The sequence below is a fragment of the Lagopus muta genome, chromosome 9 (genome assembly GCF_023343835.1).
Source record: "Lagopus muta isolate bLagMut1 chromosome 9, bLagMut1 primary, whole genome shotgun sequence".
NCBI classification, from domain to species: domain Eukaryota; kingdom Metazoa; phylum Chordata; class Aves; order Galliformes; family Phasianidae; genus Lagopus; species Lagopus muta.
The window spans coordinates 8735532-8761027 of record NC_064441.1 but is presented as its reverse complement, the minus strand read 5'-3'; the positions used below and the strand labels follow the sequence as shown (position 1 = coordinate 8761027).

Below are 25496 nucleotides of genomic sequence, written 5' to 3'. Positions count from 1 at the left end.
GCAAACAAGCCAGTAAGGGTACAAGTTCCTCTTGCTACTGTTTTCCTGCCTGTTGTAGACATGGTTGTCTGGGGAGAGCTGGTGGAAGGTTTTCAGAGAACTTGGAATTGAAAGTTAGTCTAATGGTAACAAACATGCTTTGATTGGAGCTGGAGGAAACTGTTCCTTCCTTTATACCTTAAGAGCAGATCTAGTGAGTTATACAGACGTAACTGCTGTTAGATGTTTTACTTAGGAGAGCACAGGGCACTGAATGTCATCTTCCATGATTAAAGACACAACACAAGCCTGTAAGGTCCACTAAGGAAGAAACTGAGTTTAGGAGAGGGCTGAAGATTGTCTTGCTTTTGATTTTTCCTTCTCTGAACTTCACACAGTTGTCTGTGAATGCAAATTTGCCCTTTTCTGTTGACTGCTGTGTTGACAACTGAGTTGAGAAGGCAGAAGTAACAGATCTGTTAAAAATGGCTCTTCATCATGAATACTTCCACATTTAAATCTAGAAGCAGTCCAGACAGTGCATTTCTTTTCTTTTGGAAGTGTATGGACAAAAAGGAGTGCTTAGGGCAGAGCACAGTGGTTTGTTTCACATTGCCTGTGTTTTTCCCATCAAAACCATGACATTTTAGCTGACGGATCTGTCACTGTGGTCATGTGAAATACTAATCTTACAGTGTTTTCCACTCCATCCAGGGAATGGAAGAAATTCTACGCTGCTTTCTCAAGGAAGGAAATGCAGAGATGATCCGACAGATTGAATTTATTATCAAGCAGCTCTATTCAGGTCAGACGAACAAATGCAGCTATCTGAGCTGTAAATCTTCACAAAGCCATAAGTAGGCTCATGTTTTTATTTGGCATTGAAACTCCCACAGAGTGACAATAATGTGATGGTCTGAGAGAGGGTGAATAGTGGATGTCAGGATTTGATATGTTTTAAAACTGACTTTTGTGTTAAGAATATAAAGAAGGAATAATAGGCTGCGTAGGTCTCAATCCTGGAGTTTGGGGACTGTAAACAAAATGACCTTGGCTGTTTTCTTTCATACCAGTGGCCTCCTAGAGACCTCTGGAGACACGTGTGAGCTGAAAATATGCAGGTGATACAATTTGTAAAGTGGAGTTTAGTAACTGTGTCCCTGCCTGTCCCTCACTTTGTAGAGGAGTGGAGCTCTGCATTCCAAAGTGGCTCTGAGCAGGGGGCTGAGACCCTCCATTTTGGAGAGCATGTTGGCTGGTTGCAGGAGTCATAGGGGCTGTGGTAATACAAAGTGTGAGAAGGTGGAACGTTTGTTTTGTTTTCTGTTGCCTGTGTCCAAAAGGGAGGCAGAGGAAGGAGAAAGCAAATAATGAAAAAGAGATGAATTCTGATGAAGTTTTTCTGTACAGTGAAAGTGGAACAAGTCTGACTGCTTTCTTCTAGAAAAAGACAGCATATCTTTGGTTCCTCTGCAAAGGAACAAATAGAATATTTAAGCACCATGTTGCTACTGTGCAATATTTGTTCACCAAAGTTACACAATCACTCCTCTCCTACCTGTGAGAATGGCATTTTTATAAAGGGCATGTCAGATAGATTGGTGAGTGAAAGTTGAGTATAATGATTTGCAGGATAAGCCTGGGTGCTTTTTACTAAGAAGTCTGTTTGTCCACATAATCGTTGGCATTTAACAATGTCATTGATGGTTTTTTGTTTGTTGCTGTTGATTTGCTTTTACGTTGGTTTTTTTGTTCTGTGTTCCTCTGTATTGCACAAAAGTTACAGTAAGTAATTCTACACAAGTCTGTATTTTTATTTGTAAACAGTGCAGTAATGAGGTGTTTGTAAAGAGAAATGGAACCTTTCACTAAAAGCTAGTTGGAAAATTGAGAACTTTGCAAGTGAACACTTTGATTCACACATCTCACCAGAAAATATGCTGGGGCACTGTGGTGAGATCTGTGAGAAAAGTACCATTCCAGAGTGTTTCTATTTCTGCATTTTTTTCCTGGATAAAAATTGATTTCTAGCATGCTTTACAGGGGCAAACAATTCCAATAGATGTCCTGAAAAAAAATGGCACATCTGTATGAGAAGCAAGCTGAATCATATTGCTCCAAAAGAGAGACGAGAATTAGCGATTCTGTCAAGCTGGATGTGTGCTCTTACACAGTTTCATTTTTCTTCTTACCAGAAGAGCCACTAAATGACAATATTGTGTCTGATGATGAAGAGGAAGAAGAGGACGAGGAGGTAAGTCATGAAGGCCCTCTGAAACCTTTTAGAGAAATCCTTCATCCTCTAGACAGAAAGAATTCTTATCGGTAAGCCAGATCTTGTTTATTCCATTGAGGTTTTTTTTTGTTTTGTTGAAGTCCTGTTTAATCTCCCGAATACAATAAACAAGAAAATTAATAAACTTTTTTTAAGGTATCCTCATCTATTTAATGTGTGGCAACTTCTTTTGGCACTCATAAATTTTGAGATACGTGCAGTAAGTTGCATGTTGTGAGGGAAAACCATAATTCCACATCTGCAAAGAAGTGCCATAAAGAGAGGGGAAAAAATGAAGATAGGAAGTATCAGAAGTGATACAATAGAGAAAACTGCTTGGCTGTATATTTCCAAGTCTATGTTAAACACTTTTTATACTGATGATTTTACTTCAGCACTTTTTAAAGAAGCTGACTGCACAGAGTAACAGGATCCCAGGTTTGGAAGCATGTTTGGTTATTTCATGATCCCATAGCAAGGAGGTCAGGCTGCATTATCTATGATTGCTACATCGCTGTAAGTGCATGGGAAGGAGGACTTGAAAAAGTGCTGCATGGGCAGCTACACTGGGAGCTGTATGGGAATGAAGTCTACTATATGGCACTTCTCAAGAAGTCTTTCATGAGAACCTTGGAATACTGTTTGAACTACATGTATTCACACCAAGGAAGTCAATGACATTGAGAGCTAGTGATCTCTACTAGACAGTCTTGTATTATAAATATCAGTGGGGAGCATTTTTACTGGAAACTGAGTTTACAGACAAAGAGTGAGTTTTTGGGCTGGACGGACTAAGAGTTTAAGTCCTGCGGAATTCAGCAAGTCTGTTGTGTCAGCATTTGCTAGCTTGTTGCACATAAATGCTAACAAACAGCAACAACCCTGTTACACTTCAAAAATTGCCCTGCTGCTGCAGGTTGTTGAGCATTTTTCAAACGTACTTTGAACCCGTTACATTGTGAAAACAGAGAAAAATGTAAATATGTTGTAAAAGGTGTGGTGTGCTCACAGCCAGCACTGAGCGTAGCGCTTTGCTGGATCCACCGATGTCCAGGAAAGCCTTGTAATCTTTTTTTTCCTTTTGTTATTATTTTCTGCATCGTTTAGCTTTTTTGTTGTGATGCCTTCCCCTGATTTTGGAGCTATGTGGCACTTCTAGGTTTAGGGCTATGTGGAGATTTTAGTTTAGTCAGTTCTCTCTCTTCTCCAGAATGGGTTCGGTAAGCTGTACTCTGCTTTTTCTAATCAGATTGTTGTCATTGTTTCACCTCCTGCTGCTCTGAAGTGAGTTTTTCACTAACCTGTTCTTCCCATTCCTCCAACTCATAACCGGTGCTTGATGTGCAGGTGGTCATTCTAGGAATTCATATTAGAACTTCCTTTCGTTCATTACCCTGCTTAGCATCTTTCAACTGACATTCCAAGGCTCTGAGTGTCTTCGGTGTTTTGCAAGGATCCAAGGTTGTGATATTTTCCCTTGAATGCTGGTACACGTATTTGAAGGTTACTGTTGTGAAAGCATAGAGATAAGGAGGCCCTTCGTGAAAGCAGTGGCTTTGGATTGTATGGTAGTGTTGCATGTTTTCACTGACTGATTTTTCTGCTGCTCTTGGGAATGAAAAGATTTCTCCTATTCAGTTGTGTCCCCTGGACAAGTTGCTGTTCACCGTCCCAGCCAAGGCTCTAGGTCAAATCAATTTGAGATGTGTTCTTACCACCATCATGTGATTACAGCAGGCCTCGGTCACTCCTTGTTTTACTCAAAAAATAACAATAGGCTTTTGAAACAAAGTGCCTGATTTCGGTTTTGCATTAGCTTTGCTATTATGTTCAAAGAACTCAGATTTAGGCAGTTCTACAACTGCCACCAATGTAACGTTGATTGTGGCGAGTTTACAATCCTTATTGCTGCTGGGAGCTGTAATTCTGTTCTGTTACATGTAGGCCTGCTTTGTTAGTCTCTATACACAGAAAACACAGTCTGCAAACAGTGTGACAGCAAAAGGATGTATGAAACTCATAATGCTGTTGTGTTCTTAACGAAGCAAAGGAAGATTTGTTGTCTCACTGCCTCAATGCTTGAGGCCCTTTTGTATTTTGGAAATGCTGAGAGTTGTTGTTCTTAGGGGCCCTGTGATAGCATCTGGTATTGTGATCTGACAGCAGAAAGTTTTGGAAGGCTTTGGCAGAAGTCTTGTCTTGATGTAATGCTTAAAAACTACTGCAGACGTGTGTCGGTATATGGCCATATGTATTGACAATTTATGACATGCATTCAGATGACCTGCTGGTACGTTGCTGATTTGCTCAGCACCAATTTTCACTCCCTCAAAACTTAAGAAACAACAAAGTGAGTCTTTTATCTGATTTTTACCTTCTCTTTTATTGTTTCCAAGAGCATGCAAAGTGTCTCCATGCTGTTGCTATTACCTTTCCTGGTTTCTTGTGTTGCTGTTTTTGTTTGTCTCACTTTTGCCTGTGTCTAATTTAGAGTTGTTCAGTTCTTTTGGCTTTGAACAGATCTTGTGGTAATAACTGGTTTCTCCAGGCCCCATAAATCATTCGTTAGAGATGCAGCTGAGAGACATGACCATTCATAGCTACAGAAGGTCTGATAGGAAAATGGTGGGGGAAAAGAAAATCTAGCCAGCCCTTTTCATCACTGCCACCACCTCCCCAAAAATACAAAACAAAAAAGCAAAGAACCCATTGATATGCAACTGAAATTGGACTGCTTTTTTTTTTTTTTAAATAAAGAGTATTAATTTTTTTTCATCATGTGCTTATTAACATTATTGTTATTTAGTGAAAAATAATTAACACAAAACTTTCCCTAAACACTTGGATATTTGCTCTACAACTTGAATCTCATCACAGTACTTGTGGGATTGATTCCATGGTGTTATTTGATGTTTGGACTCGATGATCTTAGAGGTTGTCTCCAACCTTAACAATTCTATGATTATGATAAAGGGCTTTGCTTCCAGTGTGTGCTGCAGCAGTGAACAGGGCACCAGTTGTGCTTTAGCAGCAATGGAGGCATGGTACATCTGTCAAAGCTTTTCTTCCAAGCAGGGAGCCAGAGGAGGAGCATGTTCAGGCTCAGTTACCTGGTGTGTTATATAACATCAGGGAGCAAGATTGGCAGGGAGATCCTTCCCAGGAACCAGAACTCAGAGTTCTCCAGGTGACAAAACGTGTCACCCAGCACAGTGGGTGAGGTGGGACCTGGGGACACCGAGCTGATCAGCGAAGCAAAGTTACATACAGCATGCAGGAAAAAGCTCGATGAAAGATGGGGGTGATGGTCTGTCTTCTCTGCATAATGAGCAAGAGTTCTGTCAAATATTCTTGAAGAAAACAATTTGCTGTTGATGCTGCATTGTCATACTGTGTAAAAACAAAAAACAAACCTCCCAGCAAACTATTTCTAAAGCCCATCTTTGTAACTCTTTTTTTGTCTAAGCACAGTATACGTGCAGTCTTTCTGTTTTGTTTGATACAGATGGTTGTTGGACAGTTTACAGGTGTTTATCTGTGTTTTTTTCATGATCTGGCTTATTTCCCACACCTACCAACTTCCAAGCTGATTGTAGCATATCTTTCATTGGGAGAGGAAGGCAGATGGAACGTTTCCCTGAGGTCCTGTACAACCTTATCTTAACAATCCAGTATCTCAGTAGTGCTTACGAAAAACTTTAATTTGTATATGGAAAATAATTATAGTGGGGGGTGGGGGGGAAGGGAAGCCTCCAATGTGGCTGAGAAACAGCATTAGGTTACATTTTTCAGTCTGTACTGCATAACTAAGTTGGTTGTATGGGTAGATCTGTAAAAACTACAGCTACAAACTTCATAGCAGCTGCTTGTTAGGGATGGAGCATTGCATCTCTTCAGACTAGCATAGGGTGTCCTGCAACAGTGCTAAGTACTGAGATTTTCTTGAGCCCTTCTTAGGTCAAGGAATAATTATCTGAGGCTGGAAATTTGAAGGATGACAACTTTGAAGTGCAAACTGTGCTTTCTGCTGAATAATTTTTGGAGGAAGGTGTTGATCTTTCTTCTCTCAAGATTCTCTAGTTTCTGATTATATTAAAAGCTCAGTTGAGCTTGTATCTGGATGTCTGCCTTTTTGGTAGAAATTAGCTGTACGTTCCAATTCACATGTGCAGTACTGACAGTCATTTATCTGGAAAGTACATATCATCTAAGTGACTACTGAAGTGAGAAGTAAATTTGAAATGAAAACTTCCTCTGAACCTGTGCTCAGATAACCTGCGTATTGCTGTTGCAGGAGGACCATGACATCATGGAGGCTGACCTGGACAAAGATGAGGTTTTACAGCCCCAACTGGGAGAGCTTACAGGAGAGAAGCTGTTGACAACTGAATACCTGGGAGTAAGTACTGCTTTCCACGATCCTTAACAAGTGAACTAGCTGGATTAAGTGTTTAATTTCAGCACTTTCATTGCCCTCTAAGATCATTCTGTCTTCAATTTGTTATTTTAAAGGATAGGTTGTACCTGCATAGCAGTCCACACCTTTCACTCTTTTTCTTAGCTGTAGATCAGAAGTAGCATAAGTTTGAGAACAGCAGTTGCCCCTTCATGAGGTGGTCAGGCTGCAGCTTAATAAGAAACTGAAGGCAGCCTTGGGGTTCTAGTGCTAGTTCAGTGATTGTGACACACAAAGACAAGTGCTGAGCAAGTTAATGCTGGAATATTGCTGGTCTGAAGATTAATTATTCAGGCTTTATGTCAGATCGAGTATTGTATGTCTTACCTCAAGCATCAAAAAGCCATTAAGTAAAAAAGCTTGAAGTTGGCCTGAATGTCATTTATTATGCTGCAACAAGTTTAAGTGTGTCTGCCTTCTGGATCTCAGAGTCCACAGTCTGGTTGTGGTGGTGATGGAGATGACCTGAGATAAGATGTCATGGAACAGCCTGTAGTGATCACTAGGAGTTGTACGTTGTGGCACTGAATCACAACTGATCTTCCAATGTAGTATTTCTATAGAATGTCTTCAGTGGCTCCACTTACCTTTATTCCCACTGTCTTCTCTTTGTTTTTCCATTTCTTTGTTACCTTTGTCTCAGATAATGACTCATACTCCAAAGACCAAGAGGAAGCTGTTTTCTGGTGTCCATCAGAGTATAGATGAACCTCTCCAGAGACCTGTGACACCAGGTTATCACAGAAATTTATACCCAACGTAAGTTGAAACACGAGGCAAAGTTGAATTTTTTTTAAAAGCATCTTAAAAAACAAACAAATGCTTCCTACTTCCAGATAAATAAAATCTCCATACTTGAAAGTGCACTGCCGTTGTCATTCTTTAAAGATCACTTCAAAACAGAATGGAGAATGCTGCAGGCAGGCAGAGAAACATCCGTTGGCTGACGTCACATAATTTAACAAGTTGAACAAATGTTTACTGATTGGTTTGATTTGAAGTTGCATTATATTCCTTGTGTTCATAATCCTTTCTTTTTCTTGCAGTGTGTTCTGTTTGTAGCTTGTATGGGGCGTGTAAAACTTGGGATTGGCTTGGGATTCTATCAGCTCGGTATTCTGAAGACTGTCCCATGTCATTCCTCTGCTGCTTTCTGCTTCCATGTTCGTATTTTCAAGTTTTTAAAATACATTTCTTCCACATTTTAAGGTGGAAGGTCTATTCAGACAACAGAGGACTGATGTAGGCAGTGGTTGTATGTGTATAGCTGAATCTGACCTGAGCTTACTGTTGTGGATGGGGAGTGATTCCAACTTTATCCTGCCAGTGTCCATTTGCACCACTATTTTGCAGTGGCATTTGAACAAGCAAGTGAACTGACTTGGAACCCTCCTGATTCACCAGAAACACTTCTTTTCAACTGTTATGTTTTTGTGGGGTTTTGTTTTTGGCAGCAGTGCAATTCATGTGGGATTATATTGATTTATGTCACTATAGTCTCAGTATGGACAAGTAAAGCATATGAGATCTGGGGATGAAAAAAGGTCAGGAAACATCTAAAAAAAAAATTAGGGAAGGTGAATGAAACACACACTTCTAAGGCAGAAGGAAAAGCTTTGGCTTTTGCAGAGCAGAATTTGTCCTGCGCAGTCTTGAGTTTTCATTTTTATTTTTTCTGACTGCTAGCCTGGAAAGAATGACCTCTGTTTGAGCATGGAGCCTACTTCTGCCTGCTGTAACCTGGATGCCAATTTGGAGTTCGCATCATTTCTCACGGTCATCAGCTTTTGCACCATTTCAATGTCCAGAGCTTTTGCAAGCCCTCTCCCTCTTCCTGTATATTAAGAGAGTGTGTGTGAAGAAAACACCATCTCATTTATACAAACTTGTATTAGTAGCATAGAGATTAGATAATCTTTTTTTCTGCAGTCGTGCAAAACAACTGCATGCCTTAGAAGTCTGAACTGGCTAATGCATGATTAAATACACAGTGCCACATCATCGTAGGGTCTGTGTTCAGAGTCTCACTTCCCCTGCATGGTGTTTTTCCCATAGTGGACTAGAAGATCTGGACTCATACTGCTCATACTCAACAGCACCAGCTGTTAAGGTAGCCCTGCTTAGCATTTTGTATATTTAGAAAGTATTAGAAAGTATTTTTCAAGAGTAAGTCTTAATTACTACTGGAGTGTCTCGAGCTTTACATTCCTGCTTTAGAAGTGGAAAGGAAAAGTAGCACGTGAAGATGAAGTGACTTTCCAAAGGGAAAAAACAGGTCAAATCAGGGGAAATAGTTTTTATTTTCCTGGTGCGATGTAATGCATTACAATTAATGTGTCAGGAATGTTCTCTATGATCAAATTGATCAAATGATCAAATGCCTCTTTTTGCACCATCTACCTGGGTAACGTGTTTGCTTAACAGAATCCTGGGATTACCCAAGTGATGCCAGTGTTGTTGTTTTATCAAAGCATGAACCTCCTTCTGAACACCTCCCCAGCCTCTGTAATGCAGCTTCAGGTCACTGCTAGATGCAGAATAAAGCCACCTTTTTACACATCTGTGTGCAAGAAAAAGGCAGCGAATGAGCACGCTTGAACTAGATTTTGTTCAGTAATTGATGCACTTTGGTGGCTTTATGCCTTTCTAATAAGAATTGACTCACTAGAAAGAGAAATTCTCCAATAGGAAGCCTTGGAAGAGCAAGACAATGCAAGTAGTGAAATCTTATCTGCTTTAATTTGAAAGCAATATCTGAAGTGGATGTATTTCATATTTTAAATGGTTCAGATGGCTCACATTCCCATCAGATGAAATAATATGAGAAGTGTCACTTCCTACTTTCTTGTGTAGCATATTTACTTAGGAGCAACCCGGGGCAATTTGAATTACCTGAGATGTTTGCAGAAAAAATTTTCAAGACTTGATGCAACGTATTCCATCTTTAAAACACGATGAAAGAGAATGCTGTTAATGGAGATGCTATAATGCATCTCTGAGTTGTTGGTTCAGGAGTCAAAAAAGAAGAGGGGGGATTTCTGGTGCTGAATAGGAGTATTCACACAGAAAATCAATACAGAGGAGCTACTGCACATGGAGCTGATATTCCATGCTGTTTTTTCTCTGACTTCCCAGCACAGACAAGTCTCTGGTTATTTCAGATGAATTGTCATGGGATCCCTGTACGGACAAGCTCTTGCTTTATGGGGAGCCAGGAAATACTGCAAGGCTGCTTTTTTTCCTTTCCCTTCTCTCCAAAGCCTCACTGCTGAGATCACTGGAGGGGGACTGAGCTACTTAATATTCTGCTAGCTGTTTCCTTAGAAACTGGTTTAGCTGAGAAATCACTAACTGACTCCTTGGAATGTTCCCTTTCTAACTAGAAATGTAGCTTAATTGCCTTAACCTGCTATTGGACAGGGAAACTTTCTGCGTCTGCCCGTTTTTTTTTTTCATGGTTTGCACACCCTTCTCCCTTCTCCTGGGTTTTATTGCTTAGTAACAAGCCATCTCTTTCCTTTTCTCATCTTCAGCTGCTTAGATTTCTCATTGACCCACCTAACTTGGGAAATCTACGGTTCTACATCCTACCTCCTTTAAATGAGTGCTGTGTATTGCTCTCTATAGAGTGAAATCCTTGTCATAATCAGGAGCAAAACTTAAATGCATGAAAAAGCTGAGAACTAGAGACCTCACAGGCCCACTGCTGTAGTATTTTTCTTTAAGTGTCATGCTGGTATTTTGGGTCTTCAGACTGTAAGGAGGTACAGTTTCCTTTCCTTGGCTCTTCATTGCTGTAGGAAAAAATGTTCCTTCCAAATACGTCCAACATCAGCTGGTCTGGGGAAGCTACAGTTGTGCAGTTAAATTATGGCCTTGGCACTAGTTTGCTGTATGAAAAATACAGATTTTAATTTCTTCTATTACAGGCAATTTGAAGAAAATCAAACTTCTGCTCAGGTGACTGCAAATATTCACCGGCCTGCCTTTTCCTTTCTCCTCCAGGCCAGAAAACGATTCCATTTCTTGTCACGATAGAGATGAAAATTCCCAGTCTCTGCTGAGCGGTTCTCCTCCTGTCTGTGCCGGGAGCAGCTCTGGCATTGCTGACCTCTGCGCTTCCTCTTCATGTAAGGAAGTTGTTGGTGTCTGTCTTGACTGGGGCAAGCATTTGGGACCCAACGTGTTCTGTAGATTTTTGAATCATTATTTTCAGTGTAGCCTTGGAGCATGCCCTCTGTTTGGGGCAGCCTGCGTGATCCTGGGACCACATTCAGCTCCAGCTGAATGAACAGCTGCAGAAAGTGATGTGCGCCCAGCAGACACTAATAGTCTCCATTGCCTCGCTCCATCTCCCTTCCTGTGGAAGGGTCAGGGATCATACCCAGGGCTTCCGACATGCTAAGTGGATTTTTTTTCACTCCATGACGTTCTCTGCCTAGGGAAAGAGCCGCAGCCCAGATACAGTGCACTTCCCAACAGGCAAAGCCACTTACTTGATCAAATACAGCCTTGTTTAGATCTAAATGAATTACTGTGTGCTGGCACCTGCAGGCTCCATTGGCCAGACCCCTGTATAAAAGTCAAGGCAGCTGCAGTTATCTACTTCATTTTGCAACTGCAACCATAAAAGCTTGTGGAGGATGGGAAGCTCTGTGCTGTGTAGCTGCTTTGTGGGTGATGCTGCTAAAGATTCTGTCCTTGCAACTTGCACTGAAATCAGTGCACGCTCATCTGGACGTGAGAGCTCAGAAACGTGATGGAGTTTAAGAGGTTGTAGGCTTCTGAAATACTTCTGATCTAATATCCACAGAGTCGTGCTACTTTTGATGTAACTGTTCCAACCTGTTTGCAGGGATTCATTGTCGTTTCCAATTAGAGTTTTAAGGCAAAATGTTCTGCAAACTTAAATAAAGGATGTTGCAGCACGTCTAGTACAGAATTACCAATAAGCTCAGACAAAAGCCTGCTTTTACTTTCCTGAAAAATATGCTTTGAAGCAGTCAAGAAATAACATAGCTTTTTTCTCTCCCTTCTTGTTTTTTGAATTTCCTAGAGGAAATGAAAAGGATTCTGAGAAAAGTAACCAAGGTCTTGCAGACAGGAATCCATTTGCATAATGCCTAGAGCTGATAAATATAACATGCTGAAAGGCCATGATAGAAGCAGATGAAGCTCCTGCTTGAGCTGGGCACTTGAGTTCTTGCTGTTGTGCAGGAGTGAGAGCTGCTGTCCTTGAGCCTTGCTATATGCAGTAGCATGCTGAGTGTAGCTAAGCCTGCTCTACAGGGAAGTCAGAAGGAAAAGAAATCAAGTTGTACATATGCTTTGTAACGAAAATTAAGCAAAGCAGGTATAAAATGTGCTGCTAGTTGCTGTTTTAAAGCGTGTTGTAGATTCAGCTCTCCTTTGGATGCTATTTCCAAGGCATTATGCAGCCACCAGGAGCCAGCGTGCCTTCTGAACCACATCTTGTTCATATCTTGCCAGTGAAATGCATTCGCTGACCTCTGTCTCCTTATCTGTGCTGCTGATGCTGTCTGGCGGATTGCTTGCAGAGATTTGTGGGGTGGCTTACAAAGGGAATCTGAGCAAGTCAGCAAAGCAAATGCTAATTTTTGAAGGACAGAATGGATTTAATGCTTTCATGATGAAGAAAATGCTGCCAACTGTAATGTCCTCATATTTTCTAACCTTTTTTGTATGCTCTGAAAACGTTTGCTAACTATTTTCAGTCAAAACTGTGTGCAGATGGATACTAGTAAGATAACTAGATTGTACTGCTTATAAAGGCTCTCACAGTGCCGGTCAAATGTTGTTGCTGTTAAATAGCAATAGTTAAATAGAATAAGCAATTTAATGACCTCTTGAGTGTCAGGAAGCTACTCATTTCAGAGTATGTGTTTTTCAGCATCACACAAATGCTTTGGTTTTCACAGTTTTATGAGTTCCAGTCATGAAATGAATAATGAAAGACCAAGAGTAAAAAAGAAAAGCTTTATGTGAACAGTTGATATCAACAAGGTCATGTCTCAAGGAAGCAAAACTTAACATCAAGAAACCTCTCCTGTTTTCTGTGTCCTCTGCACCTGGATCTAGTCACCTGTTCTTGTGTTGCCTTCTCATTTTTCTGATTCTGTCTAGGACCATCTTCCCATGTGATCAGTTTGGAAATGTGTCTATAATAGTAATTCTGACCTTTTTTTTTGCCTCCTACAAGCAGAAAACTTGTGGACTGAAGATGAACCTCGGTCATCTTATTACACTCACAGTGAATCCCAGACAGAATATGCACTAGGCAGCCAAGTTCTTGTCTGAAAGGGGCCCGAACTCTATCCCTATCAGCATGTGAGCAAATAAACAGGAGGGCAATCTGTCGCAGGCATGGGAGGAATGCAGAGAAATGGAGCTAGGGATTTTCCTGCCCTCATATTGGACTTGCACATCTTGATACTCTTGTGTCTCTCAGCAAGCTGACTGTCCTGTTTCACATTAGCACAAGGCAGAAGGTGAGATTTATTGAGCAAATGTAATAGAGCTTAATTCTGACAGAGGTGTCCTGAACACTTCTTATTTTTTTTGCCTGCTGTGGCAGCTGTTGCTGTGGATATGGACAGACCGGTGCAGGTGGTTGCATTCCTGTGGCTTTAATAAGGCATCAGATATTAACTGATGCATGTTAATTGGTGGTCTGCGTGTTCCTAGGCCATCACAAATGCAAAGTGGAGCTACTTTGAAAATGATCCAAGCGTGTTTTACTTTGCAGTTGTAAGGGGCCAGAAGTATGCACACATGCAGTTAGCTTGGCTCAGCTGATGAGCAGCAGAGTGCTCTGCTACAGTAACTCGGTAGCTTGCTTCTGTCTCTGCCTTTCTTTCACATAGCTACTTGATTGTGTTTCTAGCAAACTGTTAAGAATTCCTCACTGAATTGTGTTTCCTTTTGAAACAGCAATTGAAATGAAGCCATCTAAAATATTCTCATCAGGCCATAGGATGGACCGAAGCGTTGAAGCTGGTGATATCTTGTCTTCCCAGTCTACTGACTTCACCCAAGACAAAGTGAATGGGCACTCTCATAGGTATGATTTATCCAGATAGATATCTAAGAGTGTGAGAGGAGTCTGAGGGGATTTACCAGCTAATTCCATGCTGCTGCGAAGACAATCTGTGAAGTCATTTGATGTATGATGTAGTCTGGTCTGAGACAGCTGTGGTAGTGCTTGCCAAACAAAATACCCTTAGCAGTGCCAGAGGCAGCCATTCAATTTCTAAGCATCTGGTCCAGAATGGGAGAAACCTCAAGCAAGATGTTACTAATGAACATCACATGTATGCACAGCCTGGTTTTCTGCAAGTAAAACTTCCTGATTGCTTCCTTAAATGACTCTACTGTACCCCATGAAAAATCATTGGAATAGTAAAGAAAGAGGTGTAGCTATGAGAAGAGGGCAGGAATTAATGTACAGAAGAGAGATTAAGCATTTAAGTGGATATGCTGTGTTTAAACATGCTGAGAAGCTGGCATTGCTGACTGCAGTCCTTGATGGTTTGTTTCCTATGTGGGAAGAGCAAGGAAGTCAGTATTACATGCTCTCCCCGTAGAGGGTTTCAACTTTGTCTTGAAACAATTTCTGTGAAGAGAGATCTTGCTCTCCTTCTCCTGTTCGTATATTGAGCCCTCTCTGCAGCTTTTGTCGTATGGAGGACGGTGATGTTATATCCTGGATGAGAAGTAGGAATTCATTAGGAGTTGGACCAAGATTGACCAAAGTTTTTCAGGACCTGCATGTGTCCTTCAGACGTTAACAGCTTTTTCCTAAAGCTAATTTGATTGGGCCAAGTTTTAAACAGTGAGAGTATAGAAATGTTAATAGCAAATACATTCCAAAAGTAAAACACAGAATGGGTGGAGATGCATTAAAGGTTTTAGTGACTCTTCATGGGTCAGATTTTTCAGAAGGGCTTAATTACCCATGTCAGTTAAAGCTCCAGCACTCCTGGGAACTGCATTATTTGCTTAGAGCTTTGTTTCTATGTGGTGTACAGATTCTTTTTTATATATATACACATAAATATATTCCAATTGTGCTACTTCCATGGTGAGATCTGAGAAATAATATACTGTCAACAAATTATCGCTGTTGAGCAGTTGGAGTGCTTAGTTGTCATACTATCCCAGCATTACTGGTTTTACTTCAGTGTTGCCTCTCAGTACAACAGTAGCTAAGCACTTACTACAGATACAGACAGACCATGAGGATGTTGTGACCAAATTGCTTGCTTTGTGCTTTGGCAGATGGTGGGAGGCTATTTCTCAGGCTTCAGCTTGCAAGAGCAAGATAAATAGGGAGTATCTTGCCCTCAGTGTGTGGCTGTGCTTCCCTGCAGTCATTATCCATTGTTAAAAAGATATGTCCTCAATAATCTTGAATATTTCTGAATATAAGTGTGTCTAAATCTCAGTAATACATTTCTAACTGAACGGATGCAGCACTGCAGAAGGAGGTGATATCTCTTCATCTCATGCTCCCTCCCCATGCATACAGTAATTGGGATTTACGAAAGCAGCCTCAAGTTACAAATGTGGGAATGCAGCCATTCACAGTCCAAGCAGAACATAGGGTTTTCTGTGTCGGGGTCTTTTGTTGATATGTTGGTGTTGCAATAGCTAGACCTGCCTTTTTGTTCTTCCTTTCCTTCTTTCCTCCTTGGAAGCATACTTTCACGTGTTTGCAAAACAGAGTGAATTAATAATCTTTGCTTTGGTCACATGTCTACTGTCAGAGGAGCCTCCTTACTACAGAAATACTGAGACCATCCGAAAAGTTCTGTATGAAAAAGGAAGACTGACTCGTGGAGATGCTGAGAATTTCTCCTCTTCCTTGAGCAGCATTAATTGAGGATTTAACTGCAGAGAGATCTGCAAAGCTGCATTTGCAGTAAATCAGTCTGAGATGCCCTACTAGTGGCTTGTCCATCACAGTTATTGTGTTTTTGTAGGAACAAATGGTTGCAACTGATGCAAGCCAGACCGGCAGCTGCTTCTGCACTGTTCTCTGCTGCATTTTGATCCACTGGGCTTTGAGCAACCTGATCTAGAGGGAGGTGTCCCTGCTTATAGCAGGGGGGGGAGTTAGAAGTAGGTGATCTTGAATGTCCCTTTCAGCTTAAACCTTTTTATGGTTCTATGAGTCCATGTAACAATACAGTTGTGTTGTGCTTCTTAGCTAACAGGGCATGCATTTGTAATAGACTTGAGTTTATGGTGGAGGCTTGCTTAAAAAAATCCCTTATTTTTTATCGTGACTAGGGCCAGCATCATCATAAAGAGATTAAGCTCTGGAGGGTCTACTCCACTCTCCCCTTTCTTTCAGTCTGGTAAAATTGGCCAAAAGTCTGAGTGTGCTTCTCTTGGAGAGAGCAGCTGATATGTTCCATTTATATGTCAAGTCTTGTCACACCTCTTGGCTTATTTAGATCTCAATGTCAGTCTGTTGTGTACTCGAGTAGACAACCATTTCCATTTTTCCAGAGAGTTTTCATTCTCATCAGTGCAAATTTAGGGTTCTGCTTTATTTTTTTGTGTTAGAGCACTTGCTCTCAGATTGCCATACTTTGTCACAATTCTTCACCAAATATCACAGATCATTATCCCACAGCGGATTTTGCTGCTTTTTTTCTCAAATCCTAAAGGATTCTCAAATCCTGAAGGGTGCCAGATAGGTAAAATACCATTAAAAACTGAACAACCTGTTTCTGTTGGTCTTTGTGCATTGATGTAGTAGAAGATGAAGTAGCTCAGTGACACCTGGGCACAGGGAGACTTGAGGTGTGCTGTATGTACATCCTGTCAGAATACCAGCAGAATGTTCTTTGACCTTTACAGTGTTTACTAGTGAGTTATTTCATATAATCCTTTTCAGGCAGTTTGCAAATAACGTGAGCCATCATACAATACCATTTTGCATTCCTTCTCTTTGATAAAGGTATTTGCAAGTAATGAAGAATCTTATTTATGGCTCAAATACTGCTGAGGCTGTTGGGTCTTGCTTTTTCATCTGTGTTAACACACCTTAGTCCACATAAGATACCACAACTGTATTGAAACACAGCACTTGAGCCCGAGTGGATAAAACTGCAAACAAGCCGTAACAATGAAACTGTTTGATGGGGAGAGACATTTAAAGATGTGATTCAGAGCTCAGGGTAAGTTTAACCCATCTCTGGATTCTGGCTTTGTTTTGCTGGCTTTGCTGCCATCTGCCACCTCCTCTTTTGAAATGGTGCAAGTTTGATACTTGTCATGCTCAGAGGAAGGTGGAGGGCTGCAGAGGTGGTTCTGAGGAGACCAGTTGGTGTCTGTCCCTAATAGTTAGCACACAGGAATGCAAAATATGGACAATTAATGTTGCATCAAGTATAAAGAAGCGCTGGCTGCCAAATCTCCCTGCAAGGTGAAGCAGGGGCGATGGTTGACTCAGCAGCATTCCCAGGAGGCGCGGAGGGATTAAATGTCTTGAAAATCCCCTAATCAGCCTCTCTGATGCTCACAAAGGTTCTTTTGATGGAGCTAATAACACTGCGACTTTCCAAATAAAATTTAATCACCTTCCTTTCGATGGCACTTTTATGGATCTCCTACTTTGACTCTGCTTTTATTTCCTTTTAATACAATGTGCTTCTTCATGAAGCTGTTATTTCACTTTAATCTTTTCTCCCCTTAGGAGAAAATTGCCTTACCAGAACCAGCATGAATATAGATTCAAAATTATGTTACAAACCTATATTTCCTAGTAGCCTTCACTGTTTGTATACCAGAAAAAATATATTTATGCTAAGGACAGGAAAGGACAGTGTGTCCTCATGTAGTTATGGACTAAATCCTAAAGACTGGTATTCTTGCAGCATGTGCAGAATATGAAATCACAGCAGTGTTCTCAGTGTGAGCGAGGTAGCTGTGTGTTTAGGGAATATATTTTATGGAAGCTATTGTAGCTTTTTGTGCTTTTGATAAAGACTTTTGGGAGATGTATGAATCTTGTCACAGCTGGGAGCCAGCAAGGATTTGCGTCTGTTGGTGTTGTGGCCTACAAGGATGCATTCCTATGCTGTAGCATCCCTATATACGGTTTGCACCTCTGAATGAGTCTGTGTAAGATAAAGATGATAGCAAACAATGTGGACAAAACAAACAATGTCTGTTACTTGTTTGTGAGGGACCTAGCTTAGCAGGTTCAATGGTGTTGTCTAAAGAGCCAAGTTTGAATAGAAGAGGCACATCCATGGAGCTGGAGGCTGTGGTGGGTGCGTGCCCTGCAGCAGTACCAGTGCTGTCATGTTCCTCTCCATTTGATTGTCTCCCTGAATTTGGTCACTTGGTTTCACTTGATTGCAGGCTTCCTGTGCATATGTTTCTCTCCATGCATCGCTAACCCTTTTCCGTGTCCTACAGTGAGTTTTCTTCAGCCTTTACCAGCAAACCTAAGATCCCTCGCACTCCTGAAATGCACAGTGCCAGCCCCAGAAAGGGAAAGATCCCAACCATTGCCCCCCAGTTCTCCCAGTCTGGACCCCAACAAACGAGCCGTCCCAGCTCCTCGGGATCATCCACAAGGAGCAGACAGAGTAAGTGGAAACAGTCATCATTCTGCTTGTCAGCACTTTGGGTGGGAAAGGAGGGAGTTCTGCAGGAGCTCTCCAGGAATGAAGTCGTGTGCTGCGAGTGTGCCAGGAGTATATGACATTGTACTTGTCATCTGCAGGATGCACAACCATGAAATTATATCTTGCTGAACACTGCTCCTCTTTCCAGACTATCATGTGAACAGAGACACACTTTTTCCTGTCTCTGGGTGGAGAAAAGTGGCCCAATTTCTCCAAAGTCTCGTATTAGACATTCTCTGGATGTCATTACTGTCTCTTTTTCTTTAGACACTTGTTCGCTCTGCTGTATAACTTGTCTAACGTTCTTGAATTTGGGTCCCTGGGTGTGTCTACACTGCCACTGAATGCAGACCAGATGTTAGCAGGCAGCCAGGCATGGCGTGCTGCTTGTGGCAGTCATCCTTCTGCAGGAGACTCGCATTTAAGAACCGTCTGGATGAGTCGTTTCCTGAATAATGCAAGCAGTGCTAGATTGCAGTGGGCTCAGAAGAGAGGAGGGTGGTGACCTGAGGTTGGAGGGGAGAGAAGGAAGCATGCTTCAGGCCTGCCAACCTCAGCCCAGTGAAGTAGGAATGCTGGTCTCAGATACTCATGCGATTGTGTGTGGAGATGAAGGGGGTGTGTAAGCTGTGGGTTCTGGGGTGGAGGGAAAGGCGATGGTGCATTCCCAATGGGAAGGTGCATTCTTGAGTGACAAGTACAAGCCTTTTCTTTGGAGTGCAAATAAGACGCCCTTGAGGCCAGCAGCAATTAAAATTGGAAGGAGCCATGTGCTGTATGTTCCTATTCCAAAGGTGTGGTGATTTAGTAATGATCACAAGGTAACAGCAGCTCCACTCTTAGCTGAAACTGTTACCTTTAAGCATTTCAGGAAAGTGAGGCAGCTCTGAATGCTTCCTGCACCTGCCCAAGAAATGAGGTGCGTGCTTATTGTTAACTTCTCATTCCAGGTAAGGAAAATGGAACATAAAGAACTGAAATAACATAGAAAATCATCAAAGAGAAGGAAATAACTTCCTATGTCTTCTGTGCTGCTCACTCATTGCTCTTTTAAACAGTTTAAATGTGCAGGGAGGGCACCTTTCTTTCAGGGAGTACAGGTGGGGCAATGGAAGGGAAGTGTCCCTGGTGGCTGAGAGTGGTTTTGACATGTTGAGTACTTGCTTGAATAGTCCCGTGCTTAGGTAATACTGCCAGCTCGTTCAGCTTTACTTTTGCTGAGTATGCCCTGTGTTTTACCCCTGACATCAATGCTCTCCATTTCCTGTGATAGAAGTACTGACTACACGTGGAGCAAGTGACCAGCAGTCTGTTCACTTCAGTTCCTGTTTCATTTCCAGAGTCAGTAGTCCATTGAAGAGGAAAAGCTTTACTGAATAAGGGGAAAGCACAGAATGGGTGTGCACACCAAAACTTGCCCAAATCCTTATTCTAGTTTATTTTTTGGAGCTTTTCACTTCATGATGCCTGTGTCCTATGAAAGATGTGAAATGTATGTGCTGCTTTTGTAGGGATATGGAGTAAGTTCCTTTCCCAGGGCACAGTGTATACTGCAGCTGATTTTGAAGTTGTGTTAGAGGAGCTTTAATCAGAGTTCCATGTATATAATGTGTCTCTCTGGAAGACTGTCTTTACTTCTTGGATTTCTTTGGAATTCTGCAGAAGAACAAGCTCAGGGCGCAATGAGAAAAATATGAGTTTCTGATTGCACTCACTCGATGTGATTACTTACTTTAGAGATGCAGTTTTAGCTTTCTTTTGATGTTTGTTGTAGGTGTTTTTACTGGAAATAAGTGGCTTTTACACAAACTGAACTAACTGGACTGGAGTGTGAAGGGTGTTTGGAATGCCTGAGGAATGCAGATGAAGCACAGGTACTCAGTGCAGCTCCAGCCCTGGGGCCAGGATCCTGCCTGAGATGGAGCCTGCTGTTAGCAGAGGGCCAAAGCTACACCTTGCAGCAAAATGAAGCTCCTCCAGAGGCCACCAGCCATGCTGGAGCTTTCTCTGGCTCCTCTTCCTAGCTGGTGCAGAGGTAGCAGTGTGGCTGGAACACAGAATGAATCTCCAAATCTGGAGTTTTTCAGTTGCGCTTTATGTGCTCTGTGTGCACATGGCTGAGTGATTTAATCTGCCTTGTGCCTTACTCTGCTTCTGTTCCAAACACCTCTTAAGGGCAAGCCAAAGAGAAAGGATGTGTGCATTGTACCAAGCTGTGCCCAGGGCATGGTGGAACTGGAGTGGAACAAAAATCTGTGCTAAAGGAAGGAGCATGTGACTGCATACTGGTGGGTGGCTTCCTGCTGCTCCAGGCATTCTTTCAGTATCCCAGACAAGTTGTTGCCATAAACACTTTCTGCATTTTTTAAGTGGTTAAGGTGCCTTTGTGTATGTTCTCTCTGGTGGCTGTGTCACTGTAGTTCCCCTCAGGCAGCTTTTGCCCTTTGATAAATCTTGCTCAGTTGACAAGCTCTCTCTCTTTATTTTCCTGCAGGCATCCAGTCCTACAGGAAGTGAGAACAGTTCCTTTCCTCGAGAATCACCTGTCACATTGCTGAAGGACAGAGCCAGCTTCCTGTAATGAGCTTTACTGGCGACCTACTGAGAAGAGGTTATTATCACTGCACGGCGCACGCCTTGCACGGTGATTCAGGGATTATCTGATGGGCTGCATCTGCTGTCGTCTCTCAAGCTGGCTAAGACAAAGGCCTTGTTACAATTCGAGGTCTCATCAGCTGCCCACAGCTGATACAGTAGATGGATATAGTCCCAGCATCTCTGATAGTTTAAAGAGACATTGCTACCTCCAGGAAAGTCTCTTCCTCTCTGCTTTCTGTGTCACAGTAAATGGCCTTTGAAAACGATGGATAGGGCTCAGCACAGGATCTGGCCAACAAGCCGTCTTGTTTAGGCATTGCTTGCTTGTAACTTGTTCTGTTGTCTTTTTAATTATGCTTTCGTCAATGAGTTTGGGAATGTCTGAGTTCCAGGGATCAGCACTAGGAGAGAAAGCATACCTGCCTGTGTAGAACTACTGCCTGGAGCAGCTGTGTGTGGAGTGAGGTCTGCATTTGAACATCAAAGGCTGGAAAGTATTTCATCAATGTGTGACAGTTGTAAAACTGTGTGCTGCTGTCCAGCTGCTCACCTCACCTCTGGGGGTCTGATCAGCAGGTTTATCTGTAGTAATTACTCCTATTCAAATGTACTTTGCCTTGGTACTTGGTTGCCACTGAAGCTGTAAAGCACAGAAGAAAGCACGTGTGTTGTAAATTGATATTAAAAGCAAATGCTTTTAGGTAGGTACAAGAAGGGAGAAGTTAAAGCTTTTGTGTTGGAGTTCCACCGTGAGAAACACATAAGATGAACTCAGCCCAAGAGGTCAAGCAACTCCAATAATGGCAATTACCTCCACCTTGAGAGCAAAGAGTTGTAAAGTCAGCAATCGTGTCCAGATGAAAGCTTCTCTGTGATGAGACCTCGAATTGTTCCTCTTGGTACGTGGTGGCAACTGAATAGCCAAGGCCATTTCCTCTCTTGATGTGATTGCCATGAGACCAGCGATGCTGTCTCACTGTCTGACAGAAAGGCATCCAACGCACGAGTTCCTCTCACCCCTTCAATAACAGACTTCAGATTGGAGTTAGGATCTCTTGAAGAAAAAGACATCCTGCAGTCTGAAATCTGATCGTATTGATGTGAAACTCAGTAAGTCCACAGGGCTCACATAAAGCAGGCAGAGTACGGGTGTAAAACCCAGCTGCATAGGACATAAAGTGATTGTAGGCAGCTAATCACCCCTATCCTGCAGGTCTCTGAGGTAGATAAATCACAGAAAAGCTCTGATCTGTGCTTAGATTGACCCACCTCCTCTCCAAGTTGATAAAGCAAGTAATGGAAAAATGCCTTTTGGGGAACCAATAGGGGCTGCAATACAAGGCAGCCATAAAAACTCATGTAGTGGATTTGCATAGTGGGCAGCTTTGCTTTTTCCTCTGTGCTTTTCTTTATTTTTTTGCAGCATGTAATATCAGCTGTCCAGCTGTTAACACTGAAGTGCTATGCATGCTCATCTGCATCTGTAGGTGCATAGAGAGCCCCAGCAGCTGAGCTGAGATTTATCTCACTGCAGCGCTGAGTTTCGCATTGGAGACAATTTTTTGTACTAATGCTTGAGAAACTCCATTTGCCAAATACTTGAGAGGGACTGTGTGTGAGCTTTGAAATAAATTATGGGCTGAGCAGCAGTATGAGAACCTGACAAAATACTGTGTCCTTCTGTTCTCTGTCTGTTCACAAAAATGATGCCGGTCAGAAGGGTTTGAAGCTGTAAGAAGTGTTGATTTTTGCCTTTGTTAGCAGGACACCGCTGCCAGAGGTTGAGAGGTCTCAGAATGATCAGGTCAGTCACACACACAGCAAATTCTGCACCTCTCTCTTAAAGGTTGCTGTATGCCATGTAGAGGTTGCTGCCAGATCCAGCAGCAGCCTGGTGAGTTCCTAACAGGAGCAGTGGAGATTGCCTGCTTGAGTGAGAGGGGTGTGACTGTACCTGAACTGGCTGCAGTGTTACTTGCAATAAGTGCACAAATGGCACAAGACATAGAGCTGGGATTTTTTTCTTGTGTGACCAAAGTGCTGTGTGACACTGGCATGCTTTCTGCTTATGTCCTGTGTATCTTCAGTGTTATTGAGACACTGAATCATAGAGTATCCTCAGCTGGAAGAGGCTCACAAGGATATTCAAGCTGAACTCCTGGCTCCACACAGGACCACCCGAAAAGCCAACATTCCCTCTGACAGCATTGTCCAAATGTGAACTGCGCGTCTAATTACATTTGCATGGAGAGTTCATTCTATATACTTTAAAATCATCTGCCACTGACAGAGCAAAATTGTTTCTAAAAGGATATATTACTTTTTCCTCTCTGTGATAAGTTTGTTTGGTGTTTCATGGATATACAGGGTGTGCATTTGTTTACTTTCCGCTGTTTTCTTTGTGATAAATTCTGTCCTCAGCAGCTTTGTCTCCACCTGAATGGAAAGCACAGCTCCCTCACGCAGCCTGGCCCGCAGCTGCGGAGCTGGCATTGTTTGCTCCAAAGTGCTGCAGTGCAGGCATGAGCCTCTCACTGTGCTTTGCCTCACAGAACAGCCCAGGTTGGAAGGGACCTCAAGGATCATGAAGCTCCCAAGCATCCAGCACATACAGGGCCACCAACCTTCACATTTAATACTAGACCGATCTGCCCTGGGCCCCATGCAATCTGGCCTTGGACACCTCCAGGGACGTGGCATCCACAACCTCTCTGGGCAGCCTGTTCCAGCACCTCACCACTCATAGTAAAGAACTTTCCCCTGACATCCAGCCTAAATCTTCCCTGCTTCAACTTAAAACCATAGTTCTTGGGCCTTTATAAAATGGAGGATGTTACAGCATAGGAAAGAGAAGCATTGCAGTGCATTCGTGCATGTCTTTGAGTAGTAACAGTGGGATGGCAAGCGAGCTGCCTGCCTTCCTGCTGTTCCTCCCCGCTGAAGTTCATCTTTGAGCCAGACCTTCCTGGCAGCACATCCGTCCTCACACTTGGTTGCAGTGTGGCTCAGTGCTGGACAAAGTCCCAGGAGGGGAAGTGCTGGAGAGCAAAGAGGTGCACCTCGCTCAGCCTGCCTGACCTCGGGGTGGCTGGAGCAGGCCCTGCCTGCCTGTACCTGGCTGTGGAGCACCAGGGGATGTGCGCACAGCTAACAGAGGCCAGGACCAGCAGCCCTTCTGGCCTGGCGTCTGCACAGTGCTTGGTATCAGACCTCTCAAAGAGAGCTGCTTCCCACCTCCTTGCTGCATGCTGCCATGTGAAGGAAAGGCATTGATTTCACTACAAGGTCACTGTCCAAACTTTGCTCTTTCAGAACCTGATACTCTGCAATCAGCAGACTGAATGGCCCTCTGACATCCAGTAACTTTCTGGAACATGTCCTTTTATTGCAGGTTCCTTCCTGGCTTATGTTTACAAGCAATGCTGGTGTTAATTTGTAGAAATGAAAGTGAACAAGCCTCAGATATCCGGGTGACAGCATTAAATGTTTGCTTTGTGCTTATCTTCAAATACACGAAGTGCTGTTCTGGTGTGATTTTAAGGCCAAAGTTTTGGAGAGTGCCATTATTCGCTGTGGATGGGAATGACTTCACAAGGTATTTAATTTAAAAGACAGTTTCTTTTTCCATTTTACAAGTCTTTAAAGTGTTGCTTCACTTTATTTGCTTTCCTCTTAATGATGCTGAGAGCTAATTTTAAGAATAAATGAGGCAGTTGGGTGGGTGCCTGAAAGAATAGCATTGCTCTTGCAGATGTGTGAGCTGTTTTGTATGTTAGACCTAAGGAATAATCCTGCTTTGTCACTCAAGGTTTCACTCCGTGGTCCTCTTGCTCTGAACAGTGATGAAAAAGTGGAGCTAATGTGAGGATGAGCTGTGAGTGCTGGAAATAGCAGCTGGGTGCCAAGGGATGCGGTTCTGCCTTCGCTCTGCCATGTTCTGCTCTGGCTGCCCCGGTCCTCATCTGGATCCGGTTGGCTGTTGGCAGAGGTCGAATGCTTCCTGAGAACAAGTGGCTTCATTGTTCCCATCTGCTCACGCGCTGCCCTTTGGGCTCATGGTTCGTGTTGGTAGCATGGAGGAGGACCATGAGCACCAAATGAAGTGCCGGCGCTGTGCATCACACCCCAGGTCAACCCAAAACGGCAGAGCGAGGATTGATTTTGGGGTGAGTCTCATCAGCTCGGCTCAATTTCATGGCTCCAGGTCCTGTTTGTGTAGGGCAGAGTGCAAAGCTTAGCCACACCTCAGCTGGGTGACCTTCTGGTGAGAGTAATGTGTCTATCTGTGGAATCCAATGTGAAAAAGGAAAATCTGGATCTCCCACTGCCCACAGCTGTGGGTGCCCCATCGCTGTTGGTGCCCAAGGCCAGGTTGGATAGCCCCTGGGCAGCCTGAGCTGCTGGAGGCAATCAGCCCACAGCAGGGGATGGGGATGTGGGCCTTAAGGTCCCTTCCAACATAAGCTGTGCTATGATTCTGCAATCCATGCTGTAACTCTCATTATGTTCATTATTTGCTGCG

General features: G+C 42.8%; 1 protein-coding gene across 5 annotated transcripts in view; it reads left to right on the top strand.

The window, feature by feature from the left end:
* The window catches only part of ARMC9 (armadillo repeat containing 9), a 57768-nt gene extending 33127 nt beyond the window's left edge, over positions 1-24641 (top strand). For 2 of the 5 annotated variants that reach the window (XM_048954582.1, XM_048954581.1), the window contains 8 exons: positions 694-784; positions 2175-2233; positions 6549-6653; positions 7354-7469; positions 10716-10840; positions 13662-13791; positions 18165-18337; positions 20871-24641. In XM_048954582.1, coding sequence (XP_048810539.1) covers positions 694-784; positions 2175-2233; positions 6549-6653; positions 7354-7469; positions 10716-10840; positions 13662-13791; positions 18165-18337; positions 20871-20893 — 822 coding nt within the window. In that variant the 3' untranslated portion in view covers positions 20894-24641. Of the gene's footprint in view, positions 1-693; positions 785-2174; positions 2234-6548; positions 6654-7353; positions 7470-10715; positions 10841-12933; positions 13792-18164; positions 18338-20870 lie in introns of those variants that run through there. The other 3 variants (XM_048954584.1, XM_048954583.1, XM_048954585.1) reach the window with 2 other exon arrangements.
* Positions 24642-25496: the final 855 nt, after the last annotated feature.